General features: G+C 40.6%; 1 protein-coding gene across 2 annotated transcripts in view; it reads right to left on the bottom strand.

Annotated features, from left to right (window-relative positions):
- GRM7 (glutamate metabotropic receptor 7) overlaps positions 1–18,097 on the bottom strand; it is an 805,916-nt gene that overhangs the window by 213,182 nt on the left and 574,637 nt on the right. For both annotated transcript variants that reach the window (XM_061195559.1, XM_061195560.1), the window contains exon 7: positions 12,930–13,069. In XM_061195559.1, the coding sequence (XP_061051542.1) occupies positions 12,930–13,069 (140 nt within the window). The remainder of the gene's footprint in view (positions 1–12,929; positions 13,070–18,097) is intronic.

Below are 18,097 nucleotides of genomic sequence, written 5' to 3'. Positions count from 1 at the left end.
CTTCGTTGCTGCGCGCGGGCTTTCTCTAATTGCAGAGAGCGGGGGCTACCCTTGTTTGCAGTGCGCGGGCTTCTCATTGCGGTGGCTTCTCTTGTTGCGGAGCACGGGCTCTAGGCGCGCAGGCTCAGTAATTGTGGCGCGTGGGCTTAGCTGCTCCACGGCATGTGGGATCTTCCCGGCACAGGGCTTGAACCCATGTCTCCAGCATTGGGAGGTGGATTCTTAACCACTGCACCACCAGGGAAGCCCGTGATCTATACTTTTAATGGAAAAAAATATAACTATCAGGAAATAAATGCACAAATCATGTAACTGACTATTTACCAACTTCCATGCGAGCTTCTTATTGAAGCATAAATGATTTCAGGGCAATTTCAAACAGCCACTTACCTTTCCAATGCATATCCATCAATGTGTTAAAGCTCACTTTCAGAGTGTGATTTCAAATGGCAGCCATCATGTTCCCTGCTAAGATAAAGACCCTCGTGTCCTATTCAGTCATTGTGAAGGCTCTGTTGCAATATGGCTGCACGATAAATCAAGAACGCCTTTGTTATTTATGAGAAGTTTCGCCTTCTTGATATTTTCCCACTGCATCTTTTCTGTCTTCCTTGTTCTCTGCTTGTTACTTCTTCCTCCCTGTCATAGTTGGGAGGACTGTTAAGTAGGCAATTGAAAACGCCCCCTACATCTGAATCGATGCGTGTTTGTTCAGGAGGTTGTAAGGAATGAACACCTGTTGGCCAGAGAGCTTGTCTGAATGGCGGGAGAGACAATTCCAACACCTGAGACAAAGAGTGTAGCTGCAAGACCACTCCTCCTAGGCTCCCCTCACCCCATTTTCTGAGAAGGACAGAGATTTCTCGTCGGGCTCCATAATCAATCAAATGAGAGAGGGTAAGTTTTGGGGTCAGAAGCTCATTGAAGCCACTTTTATTCTTAACAATGGGAAATCAGCTGTGCAGCTGTGTAAACACCAGCCAGAACCTGTTCCCAGGCATGGGAAACACATCCATGAATTTGTCCTACTGAGGGCTGGACGGGGACATTGCCCATTCAGATTTATTTTGGAGGGGAGTTTACTACTCTCAACTGCAGATTTCTTGGCAAAGCTATCTGTAGACAGGATGCTATATCAAACACGAGAAAGTGAAAGATGGCATGAGCAAAACATCCCTAGGAATGGCAGTGCTCACCTGAGAAAACTGGGTGTGGGGTCTTCCAGGTTCAGTAACCAGAAAAATGAACTTTTTTAGACTAAGCCCCCTACTTAGGACAGACACTGTAATTTAAACAGTGTGATAGCATCAATTATAGGGCTGACTTGCTTAAGTAATTGGAGTAGTTTAGGATGACATATGCTCGGTGGTTGTCCTATTTTGGTTCTAAAGGTTAGAGGAGAGTAGAAAAGGGAGTTAAGTTTGACTTTTCACCTTGGCCTATGACATTTGACCAAGAATGAACCCTGAATGTGGGTAAAAGTGATGCCACCAAGTAGCCTGTCACTATGTGTCCCAGAACTCCATTGAGGATGGCTCTGCACACAGCCGGTTTATCAGAGACTAAAGATTTCTAACTCTGACTACCTGCTCACAACAGCTTGCCTGCAACCACCCAGCTTAATAGGATCAAGGAAAGTAAAACTGTCTGTACTAATGTGATTCTACAATCCAAAGAAATTCTTACCCAGGAAGATAAAAGTTACAAATATTTTTCAAGGTTTGTTTTAGGAACTTCCTGAAAATCCATCCATTTGAACAATGTATCACCCCATTCTCAAAAAAAAAAAAAAAAAAGAAAACATTTCCATCAGGGTAAATAGCTCATTTTCAGGACCAATAATCACTCAACTGGGCTAAATCCTCTCATCAAACAAGAGTTTCGCAAAAAGACTTGCTTCAAAACCCTCCTTGCTGGATCCACCGATTCAAAACTATACTATCACAGACTTTGCCCAATTCTGATCAAATCTCCCCCATTGAAAAAAGTCCCTTACTCCAGACAGCGAAATTGTAAAAATATTTGCCCTTGACCTCCCTCTCCTGAGACTCTACCAAGACTCTTTCAAGATGGTAGCCCCCTTACTGCAGTAAACTACAAATGTGACTTTGCAATATCAACAGGCAATTTTGGTAGCCATGTCAGGGAGTTGACAGTCAACAACTTCCAAATTCCAAGCTATTTGCTACAATGTTCTACTGCTCTATGACCTTTTATATAGACCAGAGAATGTCAGAACTGGGTATACACCTAAGAGTGGAATTTCTAGTTCATATGGCAACTTTATGTTTAACTGTTTTAGGAACTGCCAATCTATTCTCTTTCTCTGCATTTCTGCTTTGTCATTTAAAGAGAAATAATGCAATGAGAGCAAAATGCTCAGGACTGTGGAGGCTAAGCGAGGAAAATGTTGGAGGTCAACAGAACTCTCCCTTGTAGATTAGCTAAGCCTCCTATGGTATTGGCATCACTTCCTCTTCTGTTAATCTTCAATCCCAACCCCTCACTTGAGAGGGATTCTGTCTGCTTATCATGAATTTAGGGTTCTTAATTCAGGGTTCCTTCCCAGACTTTTCCAGGTATGTGATTAGAACATTTATCAAACAGATTAGCTCAATTAGATATTAAAGATGCTTAAGAAAACTGCATACAATTCTTATCTGTTTACACAAATAACGTTAACTCTCTAAGACAGACTCAAGGATGCATTTTACAACATGGGGAATATGGGCAATATTTTGCAATAACTGTAAACGGAAAGTGACCTCTCAAAACTGTACAAAAAATATTTAACTAAAATATGACACTGATAGAGGGGTATTAAAATTTAAAAAAATTAAAAAGAAAAAATTTTAAAAAGAATGTTGAGAACGTAATATGGATTTTATAGACTTCACCGAAAAGCAAAGTTATGTAGTACAGAACTGTGGTTAGACAAAATAATCTGCCCCCCTCTAACCCCTCCCCCCAACAAAGATTTCCACATCTTAATTTCTTGACCTGTCATTATGTTACATTACATGGCGAAAGAGACTTTGCAGATGGAATAAGGTTACAGACCTTAAAATAAGGAGATTATTCTGGATTATCTGGGTGAGCCCCATGTAATCCCACTGGCCCTTCAGAGTGCAGGAGGAAGGCAGAAGACTCAGTGAGAGATGCAACTGCAATAGAGGAGACAGGAGGCCTTGGAAGCATGAGAGGGACTCGAGGAATGAATGGCAGCCAATGCATCAAGGCGGCCTGGAGAAGCTGGCAGCAGAGAAACAGAGACCTCAGTCCTACAACCACAAGGAACTAAATACTGCCAAGGACCTGGCAGGAAACACATTCTCCCCTAGAGGCTCCAGAAAGAAACAACCCTGTTGGTACCTTGATTTTAGCCCAGTGGGATCCCTATTGGACCTGTGACCCACAGAACCACAAGATAAGAAATTTGTGGTGTTTTATGCAACCACGTTTCTAGTAATTTTTTTTTTAACTTTTTTTTTTTTTTTTGGATGTGGACCATTTTTCAAGTCTTTATTGAATTTGTTACAATATTGCTTCTGTTTTATGGTTTTGGTCTTTTAGCCGCAAGGCATGTGGGATCTTAGCTCCCCAACCAGGGATTAAACCTGCACCCCTTGCACTGGAAGGCGAAGTCGTAACCACTGGACCGTCAGGGAAGTCCCTCTGGTAATTATTTATGGCATCAAGAAATATGACAAGAAGTATGACCATGAATCTCATACGCTTACTTATCTTGGGGAGAGTATAGCAATTCATTCTCAAAGGGTCCTGGTGAAGTAGCTGTTTTGCTTGACTTGACTCGATTTTAAATACACAAGGGGACTGAGGTTCAAAGATAGTAAATGATTTGCTTTATCTGAGGAGATAGGACTCAAAACTTGTGCTTTCGATGCTATCCTACCTTATAAGACTATCTCACGGTGGGTTGAAAACACTTCATATCTGATTCCTACATTTCCATTTTAACACCATCAGGTCATCCTCAGATTTTTGGTTTCCCAGGGCAAACAGTTAGGCAGAGGGTACATAAACTCATCTTTTTCCTTTTCTAATTTCGGAGTGGCAACGACAGGTGAGAATCCCTGTTATAACACTTGAGCTCTCTAAACTCATCCTTCTTATTATTTCTTCCTTCAAATGTATTTTGCCTGAGCCCAAAACACAGTGAGTAATGAAATTCAACAATTTCCCCACAGAACATAGTCGTATATTAATAAACAAGAAGTGATTTGCTGGAACGCCTACAATGCAAACGAGAAATAATGGGGGTTCAGGCTTCTGTAATGCACATGTTTATGAAACCATATTGATAATTATAAATACTATTCATCTTCCAGACGTTCATAGACAGAACACAGTTATACACCATTGGTTACTAGAAGAAATGCTGACAACACAAGGGTGATCTTGGTTTCTTTCATTTTCAGTTTGTTTCAGAATATGTACAAATACATGCCTCCACACAAAAGCATTGTCTTCACTAAAACAGTTCTCTTTTGCAGGCTGTATTTATTGACCCTTTTAAAAAAACATTATTACATACTTATGGCTGTTTTGGTTCATTAACACTATTGGTATATTATTGTTGATTTTTAGAAAACAATTCCCAGAGACCATTTATAAAAAGTCAAGCATACGTGGAAACCAAATTAGTGGAGATAAGTTAGAAACTACTCTAAGTCTAGATGAGGTGAATGAAATGAGATGCCTGTGGGCCTAAGGAATGAGGTGAGTGGGTGGAGTTAGCGGGGTGTCAGGCAGTAGGGGATAGTGGGGTCTGTGGTGACATGGAGAACACACACCATGTCTGAAGTGGGAAGCCTCTACTTAGATCCAATTAGCTGTTACTGCATGGGACAAAGGCATATTCTTGTCTGATCTTCTGATTTTTCAAAAGAAAAGCCAAAAATATAGTTATTCTTATGAAATTTCTTGATTCGTAAAATATTAGCAAGGAATTAAGTTTTTAAACACACCTGCTGTTTGCATTCTGTTTGGGATCTCTAGTGTCAAGTTGGCTGACAACTGGAAAGCAGTACATACTCTACCGGATTGGTACACGTCCTGTGTAAAATATCACAGATTTAGAGACGCTGACAAACGGAAATAACGTTTAGCACTCTGGTCTCAGGTTAAATGCCATCTTGTCAGAGAGGCTGTCCTTGTCCTGGTTCACAGACCTAGGAACTGGGCAGGACCATGGTTATAAACCAGAGCCCCACGATCCTAAATCCTTTGTTGTTTTGACCCTTTCTCTAACACAGCATTAAAACCTAGAGAGGCAGGCAGCGGATGGGACCAGTGTTAATGGTGTGATTATGAATTAATTCACTTTCACCAACACAAAAGTAGCCACTGACTCCGCTGCTTGATCCCTCAAGGAGAATAATCCCACTCCGTGTTCTCAAATAGCCACAGATAGGTTTCTAAACCTAAAGATCAACTAGAACAAAATTAAAACCAATTCTTTTATCCCTTTTCCTCCTTTTTTCCTGACTGGCTTTATCATTCAGAGACCAAAAGAGTCTACCTTGCAGTGTGAGCCAGCTTTCAGACCACCTGTAAAATTCTTAAGAAACTTGTCTGGTAAACCAAGGTCTTGAATGGATCCCTAAATCACATGCAATTGCTGACTGCAGCAGAATTCTGGATACATCTTCACATCCCTTCATGCAACAAGCACTGGGAATTCTGACAAATCAAAACTGACAAGCCCAGCCCTAAGTAATTTATAACATAATTCAACTGTTTGTCTGCTTATCTACTCATCTATTTAATATAAAACAAGCCATTTTTACATGCTAAGTATTATGCTAGGTGCTGGGGTATAAAGAAGAAAAAAATACAGCTGAGTGCTAGAAACTGACATCTTCAACAGTTATGGATGAGGCGATAAACTAAGGATATTAAATTATTATTACTGTTGCTGTTGTAGCTAACATTTGTTGAATATTTACTATGTGCCAGGCACTGTTTTAAGTATGCTACATACAGTACTACATTTAATTCTAACAATAACCTTATGAAATTCGTACTATTGTAATCCTGCTTTACAGCTAGTAAGTGGCAGAGCTGAGACTCAGATCCATTTAATCAGGTCAGCTGCAAACCTGTAGCCCTAATCACTGGTAACAAAACTATAAATTATAAGATATGAGCCATTAATTATGATGAACAATAAGGTGATTCCGTAAAAGAAGCCTTCACACTGAAGCTGAAAGAAGTACTAGATTTTGACAACTTATGTATTTTTCTCTTTGTCAACATTGATTATGGCTATCCATTACCCCATATCTCACGCAGTACACTGAAAATTAGGAGTGTGATTAGACTTCTAAAACATTTTTACTGTTGCAATTATGAAACAATAGAGTGATTAGTAGTTTTATGGGCACGGTAAGTAAGTCTTGATTTGGGGAGAGATAATTGGATTAAACAGTAATTGCCGCAGTCAACCGTACTTTTTAATGTCTTTAAACGCCCGTGAAAGCCTAAATTCTAACCGGCGTGAAAGATTCAATATTTAACAAAATCACAACTCTTAAAATCAATTTTTTATCACCTCAGTTTAATGAAATCTGAAAAAATTCTGCTTATTGAGGGTAGGCTGACATTTTATTTCCCCCAATTTGGGCACATTAAAACAAAACCAATTTTTTTTCATTTTGGATTGCTGTAGTGAATGAGATAGTAGATAGAAAAGTTATCACACTTAAGTCGCCTTCATTCATTGATAAGGGAACAATCCAGAGGGGCTATAAATGGCTTCCAGTAAAGGTTTCCTAGGGCTCAAAGGATGTCACCTCCACCTAGTTTCCCTAAGTTTTGCCTCATTTTCCCTGGAGCTCCTGGCTCTGTAGCCTCCAAATGGCTCCCTGGGGCTCCTGAGGGCCACACCCGCCTCCAATAGGAGGTGTTGGATTGGCCGGCAGATTTCCAGTGGTTCATCCTGATTGGACAGTTTACTGCCCATCATCACTATGGCCACGGTGACTGGCTTAGGCTAAATCAGGTGTGGCCCCTGGACTTCGGAACTATGCCAGGCAGACCACATGGCTAAAAGGAAGCTTGGGCGCTCTTCCCAGAGGGAAGAAGCGTGCTGTGGCTGCTTTCTGTAGAAAATGTCTACCATTAAAAAGAGTTCATGCTAATTTTACGTGTCTTTATATATTAACAACAACAACAAGCCCAAATGGCTGCTGTGTTCCAGATACTAGTTCTAGTAGGTACATAAAACAATAATTAAAACATAGATTCTTTTAGGAGTTTTCAGTCCCTAGGTAGAAAGTCAGTTCAACAGGGAACAAATCACTTAAAAAGCCCCCCACACCTCAGAAGATCACAAAGTTGGACTAGCCTACATATGGGCAGATGACAGAGGTGCCAGTAAAGGTTAAGTGATATTTATTCAACCTTCCACTTAAGAGAGTGTGAAGTTCACTGTAGGAAGCTGCCCATTAAGAGTAGTTTTGTTTTTTTTTTAACTTTAATCAACAATTTGGGATTTTAAAGAATGTCAGTTATTTGAAAAAAGAACATTTTAGGCGTATCTAAATTTCCTACTAATTGCAAATAACTGAAAGATGACAGAAGTCACCTTTGTTTCTAATATGCAAAACAGATGTAGAGTTTATTCACATTATACATTTATAATTTTTTAAACTATCTACTTTTCATTTCTTGCCTTTTTCCCCAAAATATTCCCCATCCCAATTTTTAAATAGGACTGCATTATTCATTTTAAAATATTTTTTTTCCTCTTCTCCATCTTGGGAACTAATACTTATCCTTCGAATTCCAGTTCAAATATAAGTCAGCGCCTTAAATAAGAACCTATCTAAATCCTGTAAATGCAATTTATCAATTACAGAGCCCTGATCCTATTCTGGGAACTCCGAGGGCAGGGACGTGCCCCTCGTTTCTCCCAGCATCTCCAGTAGCTCCATCCTTCCTGACACCCTGCAGACGAGCAATGGATAGGGTTGCATTATCCCTTTGCCTGCTTCTCTGCCAGGAAATATGTTTTCTGGAATCTCTGCATCATACTGTACAAACCTGAGAAAATACATCAGGGTTCTTTCTGTAGGGGTGGTTAAGTGGGAGAGTGAATGGCTTTACTCTCAATGATTTCCTTCTGATGAATTCTTGTTGGTGCAGAAATACTGTAGTAGCAAACCATGCGGTCATGTGTTAGCCCGAGAGGAGACAGGGCCTACAGCTATTACTCTGCCAGTGAGGGCTCAGGGTGGCATTCTGTAACAGACAGTGCACTCCTAGGCATCTAAATTCCAGAGGATTGGGTACAGAATGGCAAGCAGTCTGGTCTACGGCCCTGGGATTATAAGACTCTAAAACCTTGACTTCTTAGCTAAGAAACTCATTTGCAATTACTGACCACAGAGAAAGCTCTCCAGAAAATTCCATTTGCTAAAGATGATCTAACTGGGGATTGAAAGAGTACCCCCAAGTCTGTAAATGAGAAGTACACTTGTTACTTGACATACTTTGTTTTATTTCGTTGACTAGGAGAAAGCAAACCTACAGAACTAAGTTTGCCCCAAATCCACTCTCACAGAACTTTTAAGTGAATCAGAATAATTAGAGCAAAAGTAATATCTTGAGCACGGTGATGCTGGAGGGACAGGATCCCAACCGTTGGACAGGCTATGGGCTATGGCCCGGGCCTCCAGTGAGAAGGGTGGAGTGCCCTCTGAGCACTGCATTTACCTCCATTTTAGTCTTCTCTTAGTGATTCAAATTGGACTTTACAGTATCTTAAGGAGCCCATAAAAGGCATCAACATGGTAACCTCTTTCCAAGGCCACTTACCACAGTGGCCACCCTCTGAATTAACCCAGCCTTTCACGGGTCTAAAATTGTCCCTGTTCCTGGCTCAGCCATTTGTACCTTTAAGGTGCATGCTATCCTGAGCATCAATTACTAGGTTCAGCTGAGGATGTGTGGTCCTGTCTGCTCTTCCCGCCATACCACTCTCAGCATGACAAAGTAGAATCAGAAATGTTCCTATTTAGTACTAAGTCAAGCATACATCCCTGATCTAGCTTCCATAAACAAAAGCAAAAGTCCAAAGTATTTATGGTCGGCCCAACTTTCCAGGCAAATGAAACAGAATCTTTTAAACTGGGTGCTATTTAGAGTAGTTGGACTGGAACTGCGTCATTTTCTATGAGGCTTTTCAGGGCCTTGGGTTCTCTGCTATTACAGTTTCTCTCTCTCTCTTTCTCTAATGGATTTCTAGGCCAGTTATAGATTAACAACTTACATTTTTTTTTATAACTATGACCCGAAACTCTTTTCTGAGCTTCAGATTTATATCCATTTCATTTAGGCTTTCATATACTTGGGAAGACTCAGTTGAGATTCTCAATTTTTCTCCTCCCACTCCCAGGAGTCTCTCTAATCTCTTGTTATAGCATCCAAACGGCCTCAAGCTATAAAATGTGGGATTCACTCTTGATTATTTTTCCTTCAAACCCAGTATTATTTTCCCTTTAATCCCAGTACTGAATCCATCACTAAATTATGTTATTCTTCCTCTAAGATATATATGTAATTATAGATGTATGTACATATACATATATACATATATATATTATACATATATATATATATATATATACACGTGTTTCCACTCATTTCATTACATCTCCACTATTACCACACTCTCTAATCCAGTGGTCTCAAAGTAAATACCATCAGCATAACACAGGGACTCCTTAGAAAGGCAAATATTTGGGCCTCCTTCCACTCCCAGATGTTCTGAATCAGAAACTCTGGGGGTGGGCCCAGCAATATGTGTTTTTACAAGCTTTCCAGATGGTTCTGTTGCACACTGAAGTTTGAGAACCCCTTCACAAAGCCATTCTATTTTAGCTCGACAACTGCAGTACACTCTTAATTGGTCTTTCCACTCCCATGCTTGCCCTTGGCTATTCATTACCTTCTCAGCAGACAAAATAATTTTTATTCCTAATTCTGATCCAGTCACTCCCTTGCTTAATACTTCTCTGTGGCTTTGAAATGCACTGAGAATAAAATTTTAGAAATATTTACCATGGCCTACAAGGGACTGCCTGCTCTGGCTCTTACCTACTGCCCTAACTTCTCCTCCCCGTCCCCTCCCTTAGTTATACCATGGCAGTGCCCACCTCCTGACCTGCTCCGTGGATCACTCATTCTCCCCCCATCATCTGCTCCTCATCCAGTAGGCCCCTCTCCACCTCCATTATTCCTTCTCCCACCCTGCCTCTTACCACACTTGGGAATTTCCACACACATGTCTCTTGTTTACCATGTAACTCTGCCCTAGATGTTCACTTATGTGCAAACAGGGACCATGTTTATTTCGATTTCCACTGTGTACATACTGCCTCCCACAATGCTTATCACATGACAGGTGCTTTCAAACAAACAAACAAAAAAACCTACTTGTTGAATGGCTAATAAGATACCATTCGTATAAAGCTTAAAATACAAACCAAACAAAGAATAATCTTCCTGTCAGCTCACTGGGATGGTGGACCTTGAGAGAGAAAGAACAGGACAGATACAAGCACAGCCACGCAGGACAATGTACAAAGGAGGTAAACATCCTGTCATGGCTTCATCAACCACCCCTTTATGCACAATCCTTTCTTCTAAAAATCACAACCCAAGCTCTACTGCCCCCAAGACATCAATTTTGCATTCTACTCTCAAAAAGCCCTGATCTCAATCATTTCCAAAGTGCCTCCTAAGGTGTACACCAATAAAGGCTAATGGCATAATTTCCAGGTTTGGAAGAGACATTAGAAGGACTTTTCTGGGATAGGGCCTGTGATGGTTCTTTGTATGTGTCAACTTGATGAGGCCACGGGGGTGCCCCAGTATTTGGTTATACATTATACAGGGTCTCTCTGTGAGGGAGTTTCTGGATGAGATACACATTTGAATTGGTGACTGAATAAAGCAGTTACTCACCAGTGTATGTGCGCCTCAGATAATCTGAGGGGCTGAGCACAATTAAAGTCTGAATATGAGAGAATCCTCTTTCTCTCTGTCTATCTTTGAGCTGGGACATCAGTCTTCTGCTGCCTTCACACTCAGACTGGAGCTTACACCATTAACTCTCTTGGGTCTCCAGCTTGCCAAGTGCAGATCTTGGGACTTCTCAGCCTTCATAAGAACTGTGAGCCAATTTCTTATAATCTATCTATCTATCTATCTATCTATCTATCTATCTATCTATCTATCTATCTATCTGTCTTATTGGTTCTGTTTCTCTGGAGAACGCATAATAATGCAGGGCCCTGCCGGACACAAGAGAATCGTGTTTGTATATATTACTATTTCAAAGTAGATTTGTGGACCTTGGCGAGCCCTACCTGATTTATAAGCCTTACCCAATATACCTGTCCACAATATCCCTGGTGAATGTCATACTCAAGCTTGATGCCACATCAAAGGACCTGCTGTAGAACTTCTTGAAGTGTAAACAGTCCAGCACATCTCAGCAAAAGAGGCCCTGCAGCACCCCTGCTGCTCTGACTTCTGCCATCACCCCCAGGCTCCAGGACCTCAGCCACCAGGCTCAGGTCTGGCCTATTTAAGTTCCCTCCCAGGAGGGGAAGAAAAGCAGGGGATGCACGGTGTGCTGAGCTCCAGCTGTGCTGGGCCCAGCCAGGGTGGAGGTACCCTAGCCCGTGTGTTCTTTACTCCCTGGGAAGACTGGGTATATTCATTTAAACTAACCATTAATTTCAAATAGGGCATTGTAAGTATTATTAAAAGCACATTATTGAATATTGAACCTGAAATATTAAAAAAGTGAAAAAAAAACAAAACTTAAAAAGGTGGTTGGAAAGCTGTCAGCTAACACCTAGGCAGGCATATTCCAAACAGAACCACTTCAGGGGAATGTAAATGATAATCACACAAGGCCACTCCATTATGATGGTGGAACAAGACAAAACAAGGTCACTCTGCCATCATGTGTGAAATTAGACACAAACAAGGATGCTCTGCAACCACAAAAATAACTAGACATCTCCCTTTTCCAGTTCACATAAGTGTCTACTGTTTTTTTGTTAGTGACAATTCTTGCCCAGCTCTTGTCGTCCCACCTCCTACATCAAAATCACCAAGACACTGATTTATCAAATTGTCTCTACTTCTTAAGATGACCTAACCCAAAACTGATCCCTGCTTCCTGAAACCTTCTTAGAAACACCCAACTCAGCCCAAACTCTACAGTGAATCCCATCTGAACTCCTACATCCTGAAGAAGCTTTGGTGGCAGGAGCTTGTTTTTCATGCAGCGAGTTAAAGAAACCTAACTGTGTTTGACTACAGATGACTTCCTAATGGGCTCTGGCTAGTGAACTTTGACATAACCTTGCACAAGGAAGTGCTTGCTCACTCAAGGTTATGCTTTACAGAAAGAAGGAGTGGTTATGGAAATTAACACTGATGTTACCCAGAGATTCTCAGTATAAGCCAAAGTGACTCAGTAAAAACAAACAAACTAACAAACAAAAACACCAGCAAATAAGGAAGGAAGGAAGGACAGAAGGGAAAAATAATTTGACCAAGATTAAGATCTCCTCAAAGTATTAAAGTATTAGCTGGTAACTTGTCTGTAAAGCAATCAGAGCCTCAGATTAAACAAGATGATTCACATAGTTGCCGAGTATAACGTCAGGCATGAACTCCACACACATTTCCTATCTGCGCCATCATCATTGCTATCATTGCTGTATTATTATTGGTCATCAGTCCCTGCTGATGCCCGTAACAAGTTGTATGTTCACTTGCGGATGCTCACAAACATACAGACAAGAAACGTCTGCCTCAGGGAGCATATTAAAAGTCTGTTCATTCATCACAAAAGCAAAGGAAGAGGAACAAGCAAAACTCACATTGAGCTGCAGTTCATCTGTCCACTGTCCGATCAGGCGGTAACCAGGGTTGGTGGTGTTTGTGGTCTGGTACTGGAAGATGTCGTAACGCCCAGGGGCATCCCCATTCTTGTTAAACATGACTGGGGTGCCTGCACTACCTGGTGAAGACAAGACAAAGACAGACTTTAGAGTTAAACGAGATTCCTTCTGTCTCTTGCTTCCCGGGTAATGGTCTGGAGACCTGGTGATGAGCAAGGTAGCTAGGAGGTAGCCTTGCTGTTTAATAGGTTCCCCCAAGATGCCCCCTGAAACTCCTGGGCAAGTCATCACGATGGTCTGTGAATGCTAATTATGGAAGGTAGGAAGACAACTTGCTTCCCCCTTTGAACAGCTCAATTTTTTAATATCTTAAAATATTTTATTCTACTTTGTCCTCTCTTTTAAGGAATAACAATCAAATGCATTATCTTCAAGAGAAAATATTAAGCTTTGTTGTTGTTGTTATTATTATTTTAGTGTCCATCAAACACTAAATTGTGGTCAATAAAGAATCATTTCAAGAAATAATAAACACACTTTAAAATGAAATACAAGAGAATCAAAAAACAAGCTCAGAAGTTCACTTACATACATAGTTGAATACTGATTGCATTTAAAAAATATTTTTGGCTGATTATTTCTAATTTGCTTTAAACGATAACCAGTCTTAAATGCTTAGCAGTTTGCCTGGTGAATGCTTAATAAACAATGGATTCTTTCTCAATTTTCTATTTGGGTCTTATTTAAAATGTCTGTCTTAAGATAAAACCAATGTTTTGGCACAATTAGACACTGAAGTCAATTTAAAAAGACTAATGCATGTTTTGAAAAAAATATATAAATTCAAAGTTGGATATGAGTGAAAAGTCCCTTAATATTAATCGTGTGGAACAAGTGGCAAACCATATACAAAGAACAGAAGATGTGAGTTTTGTTTACTTTCAGCAATACAGCAGTTACAGAAGAATCACCAAAAGTTTGTAACTGAGCGCTATTTCTCTCATGATCTATAAGAAACAGGAAAAATACCACTGGCTTCAGCGTATGTGACTACTGTCTGCTCTTCCCATAAGTTAATACTAGATCAATATTCCCAGCAGAAAACAGTGTATTTCCTGCCGTTTACAAGGAAGTTTACAGATCAATTACAGGCTGAAACAGAATCACTGAGAACAGAAGACCATTTTGCTATTTTTAGGGGAGGGATGGGGTAAGTCTTAGGTAATGAGCATGAAGCACTTTTGATAATTCTCATTAAAAATGGCAGCTTCTAATGGTGGCAGAACTCTGCATCTGGCTAGTAGTCATTAGCTTCTGCAGAATTTGGGCCAATGTAGTATTTGCATTGATGACATGGATGAAAGAACTAAGGCACGTTAACTGGACAGGAGAGAGAACGCCTGAAACAGTTAAAAAGAGTGTCTACACTAAGGAAGCAGGCATGACACTGAGAGTGATCTCACACAAACGATCACTCAACACAAGAATGAAGTTAAAAAAAAAAGGGGCCAGAAAGAGGGACAATATATTGGGTGACAAGAGGCATATGAAGTTGCAATCCTGAGCTGAAAGTTACCCCTGCTGGAAGAGAGGGTCCAGCACGTAGGCAGGATGCAGGGGCAGCTAAAAAGAACTCCACACTATCTTACAAGTGTCAGGCACAGACTTTTATGACACTTCTGCCTATTTAAAAAAAAAAAATCAGAGCTTGTGGTAGGTTGCAAAATGGTTCCCCAGGTAGGTCTAAGTCCTAACCCCCAGAACCTGTGAATGTCATCACACTTGGCAAAGAGATTTTGCAGGTATGATTAAATGAAGGGTCATGAGATGGGAGAGATTATCCTGGATAATGTAGGTGGGCCCAGTGTAATCACAATGGCCCTTACAAGAGGCAGCAGGAGTCAAAGGAGGAAGGAGAAGATGTGAGGAGGAAAACAGGAGGCTAGGGTGATGCAAGGAAGGGGTCCTGAGGCCCGGAAGTGCAGGTGGCCTTTAGAAGCTAGAAAAAGGAAGGAAGCAGATACTCCCCCAGAGCCTCTAAAAGGAACCAGCCCTGCCTTCACCTTAACTAAAACTCAGAGAGACCTGTATCAGACTTCCAAACCACAGAACTATAAGATAATAAATGTGTGTTGTTTAAGCTAGCAAATATATGGTAATCTTTTAATGGCAGCAACAGGAAACTAATACAAACCTGGAGGACACAGAGCAATGAGCTTCCTAATTTTACAGGTGAGGAAGTATACTTAGGTTCAGAGAGGGCAATCATTTGCCTCAGGCCCACTCTGCTCATTAAATTTGAATAGTGCCCAATAACTGGCTCTGGAATCCCCTAGAAAGGGTTTAAATTCCAGGTCTACCACTTCCTATATGTGTGACCTGTATCAAATTATTCAGTCTTCCTCTACTTCTGAGTGTCACTAATACTTTTGTCATAGGGTTAGTAAGAATTAAATGTAACAATGTACGCAAGGTGCTTAGTCCCATGCCTTTTACATAATAAATGCTCAATAGATGGCCATGGTTTTTTTTTTATAGTTTTCACTTTTATTATTGTTTTCTTTGCTAATATCTCAGGACCAGACCCTGATGCATGCCGTCAGACCCCCAGACCAATAATGCTTTCCAATGTATCGAAGGAGTCTCTCCTAACTGGTATTTAATTTAAATTTCTCCATTGGTGTAAACATTTTTAAAATTTTCCAAGCAGCAGGCTAGAATCCACTCTGGGAATGGGCATTCATCTATGAGCAACGCTGATTTGATCCTATGAACTTGAATCAGTGGCTGAATCTGTGTGTGGCCAAGGGCACCATTTCAATTTGTTTCTTCTCTGTTTCACCTAGACACTATCCCCATGGTCCACAAAGACACCCCATTAAGCCCTCTCTGTAGAGGAATCAACAGAAGTGTTTCTTATTATTTTTCAGGAAGACATTAATATTCAGATACTCACCTCTCTTTTCTTTCACATTGGATACTAGGATTCATGTTGTACTTTGCTTTAATTCTACAGCTTCTAGTCATTAAATAATAGGACGTGAGCTTTTCAGAGTCTTTGAGAGGATGGAGGAAGAATATCAGAGGCCTGGGGCTCCAAAGGATCTCAGCCCACCAGGTAAATATTCATCAGAAAGGTACATACTGCCTCATCTCTCTCTCTCTCCTTACAATCCTTTCCATTCTCATTAAAGTTCCTGCTTAGAAAAAATAAGGCAGAAGAGCTGAATACGTTACCTAAGTGATGTGTAACAATGTATGGTGTGGCTTTGACCTTTTTGATGGATTCTACAACGCATCTGGCATTTTTCAGGCTTTTTTTTTTTCCCCACACAACTCCTTTTCAACATCACCCCTGAACTTCTTGAAAGAGAAAAAGAGGGATTGTGTTCAGTGAACTCTATATCAAATAATAATAATAATAATAAGGATCAAACAAATCCAGAGAAAATAAATAAGTTCTCAAAGGAGAAGCGATCCTCCGCAGGAACCTCCACAATGTATGAGGGCCAGAACACAAGTGTCCTAAAGTAAAGGAAACAGGGCCACTTGACAAGACGGGATACTGAGAGGAGAGAATGGCTGAGAGAATGCACTCAAGTAGGAAATCTCCTTCCCAGATGAGAGTATCTGAATGAAATTCCTTTTTTTTTCCTGGATCAAGAAGGATTTGAGATATACGATGTTCCGATGACAAAACAGTCTTCAGCATCAAAGTACCGACCTGACAGGTTTTCTCTTCTCTTCTTACCACCCCACGCACAGATTCCAGAAAGGCTACCTTGATTCGTGTTCCAGTTCCCTTTTGCTGCTCAACAAACTATCCTAAAACGTGGCACTCAAAAAAAAAATGACAATCTGTATTTTGTAATTCGGGCAGGGCTTGGCAGAAACAGTGCCTCTCTGGTCCACTCACATCAGCTGGGGCAGCTTGAAGCTCACATGTCTGACAGTGGATGCTGACTATCAGCTGTGACTTCAGCTGGGGCTATGGCTGGAGCACCCACATGCAGCCTGACCCTTGGCTTCTTGGCTTCCTCCTAACATGGTAGCTGTGTTCGTAATACATAAGTCACAAGAGAACCATGCAGAAGCCCTATGGCATTCTGTACCATAGAAGTCACATATTGCCACTTCTGTATTAGCCACAGGCTCACTCAGACTCAAGGGGAGGGAATACAGATCTCACCCTCGATGAAGTAAAGCTAACTTCATGTTTCAAGAAGACCACATGAGATATGCCATCTTTATAAAAATATACCCCAACCCAATTTGTTTTCTGGAAAGGAGTAAATCTAGGTACAGACAGGCTTCACATTAAAGACTTCACTATATAACAATTCTCTAAGGTTGTGTATCCAAGACAACAAATTTGTTAAATTGACAAATATTGACATCTGGTTGGATAGGCCAACATCCAACATCAAGATAACTAAAATTTAGGCTCAGGTCATTGCATTCATTTGGGATGACATAATTAGCCATCTTTTCTGTTGGTGCACAAGAGGAGGTTAAGTGATTGCTGAAGATGTAGCAATACTTTTAGAGCATTCTATTATCACTTCCTAAATTGATGCTTTCATAAATGTGAAGGTCGGAGTTATTAAACTGTACTCTACTGGTCTGGAACAGAACTCCCAGGGGTATGGAAAATTCTGTACTGAAGTAACAGAAGAGCACGATTAAGCTCACTGAGACCAAGAAACATCAAGATCTTTCTAAAACATGCATTAGAGAGGCTACATTTTCCACAATGGACTAGAAACTTGAGTTCTAGGTCTGTCTCTGTCATTTGCTAGCTGTGGTTGGACAAATATTTTCCCCTCTCTAAAATTTGATTTCTTTATCTAAGAGTCAGGAAATTGAAGGAGTAAAAAAATGTCAAGCTTCTTTTCACCCTAATAGTTGCTCACTTAAAGCAACATGAAAGCCGCTTAACTAAATCTAACAGTTTGTTTTTTTTTTTTCTTCTGCTTTACAAAACTGTTGAGTCCCACCATTAATGAATGTCACATGGCCCTGGAGGTCTCCTGCCTGCCTGTTCATATGGCAGAAAGAATACCCTCAGAGAAAAGGAGATTATGTTGACAACAAAGCATGACTACAATGATGACAAAGAGAGGGAACGGATTGGCCCTGCCTGTGAG

This window comes from Eubalaena glacialis, chromosome 7 (assembly GCF_028564815.1).
Source record: "Eubalaena glacialis isolate mEubGla1 chromosome 7, mEubGla1.1.hap2.+ XY, whole genome shotgun sequence".
NCBI classification, from domain to species: Eukaryota; Metazoa; Chordata; class Mammalia; order Artiodactyla; family Balaenidae; genus Eubalaena; species Eubalaena glacialis.
Note: the sequence above shows the minus strand (reverse complement) of the source record. Positions and strands in the feature narration are given on the sequence as shown.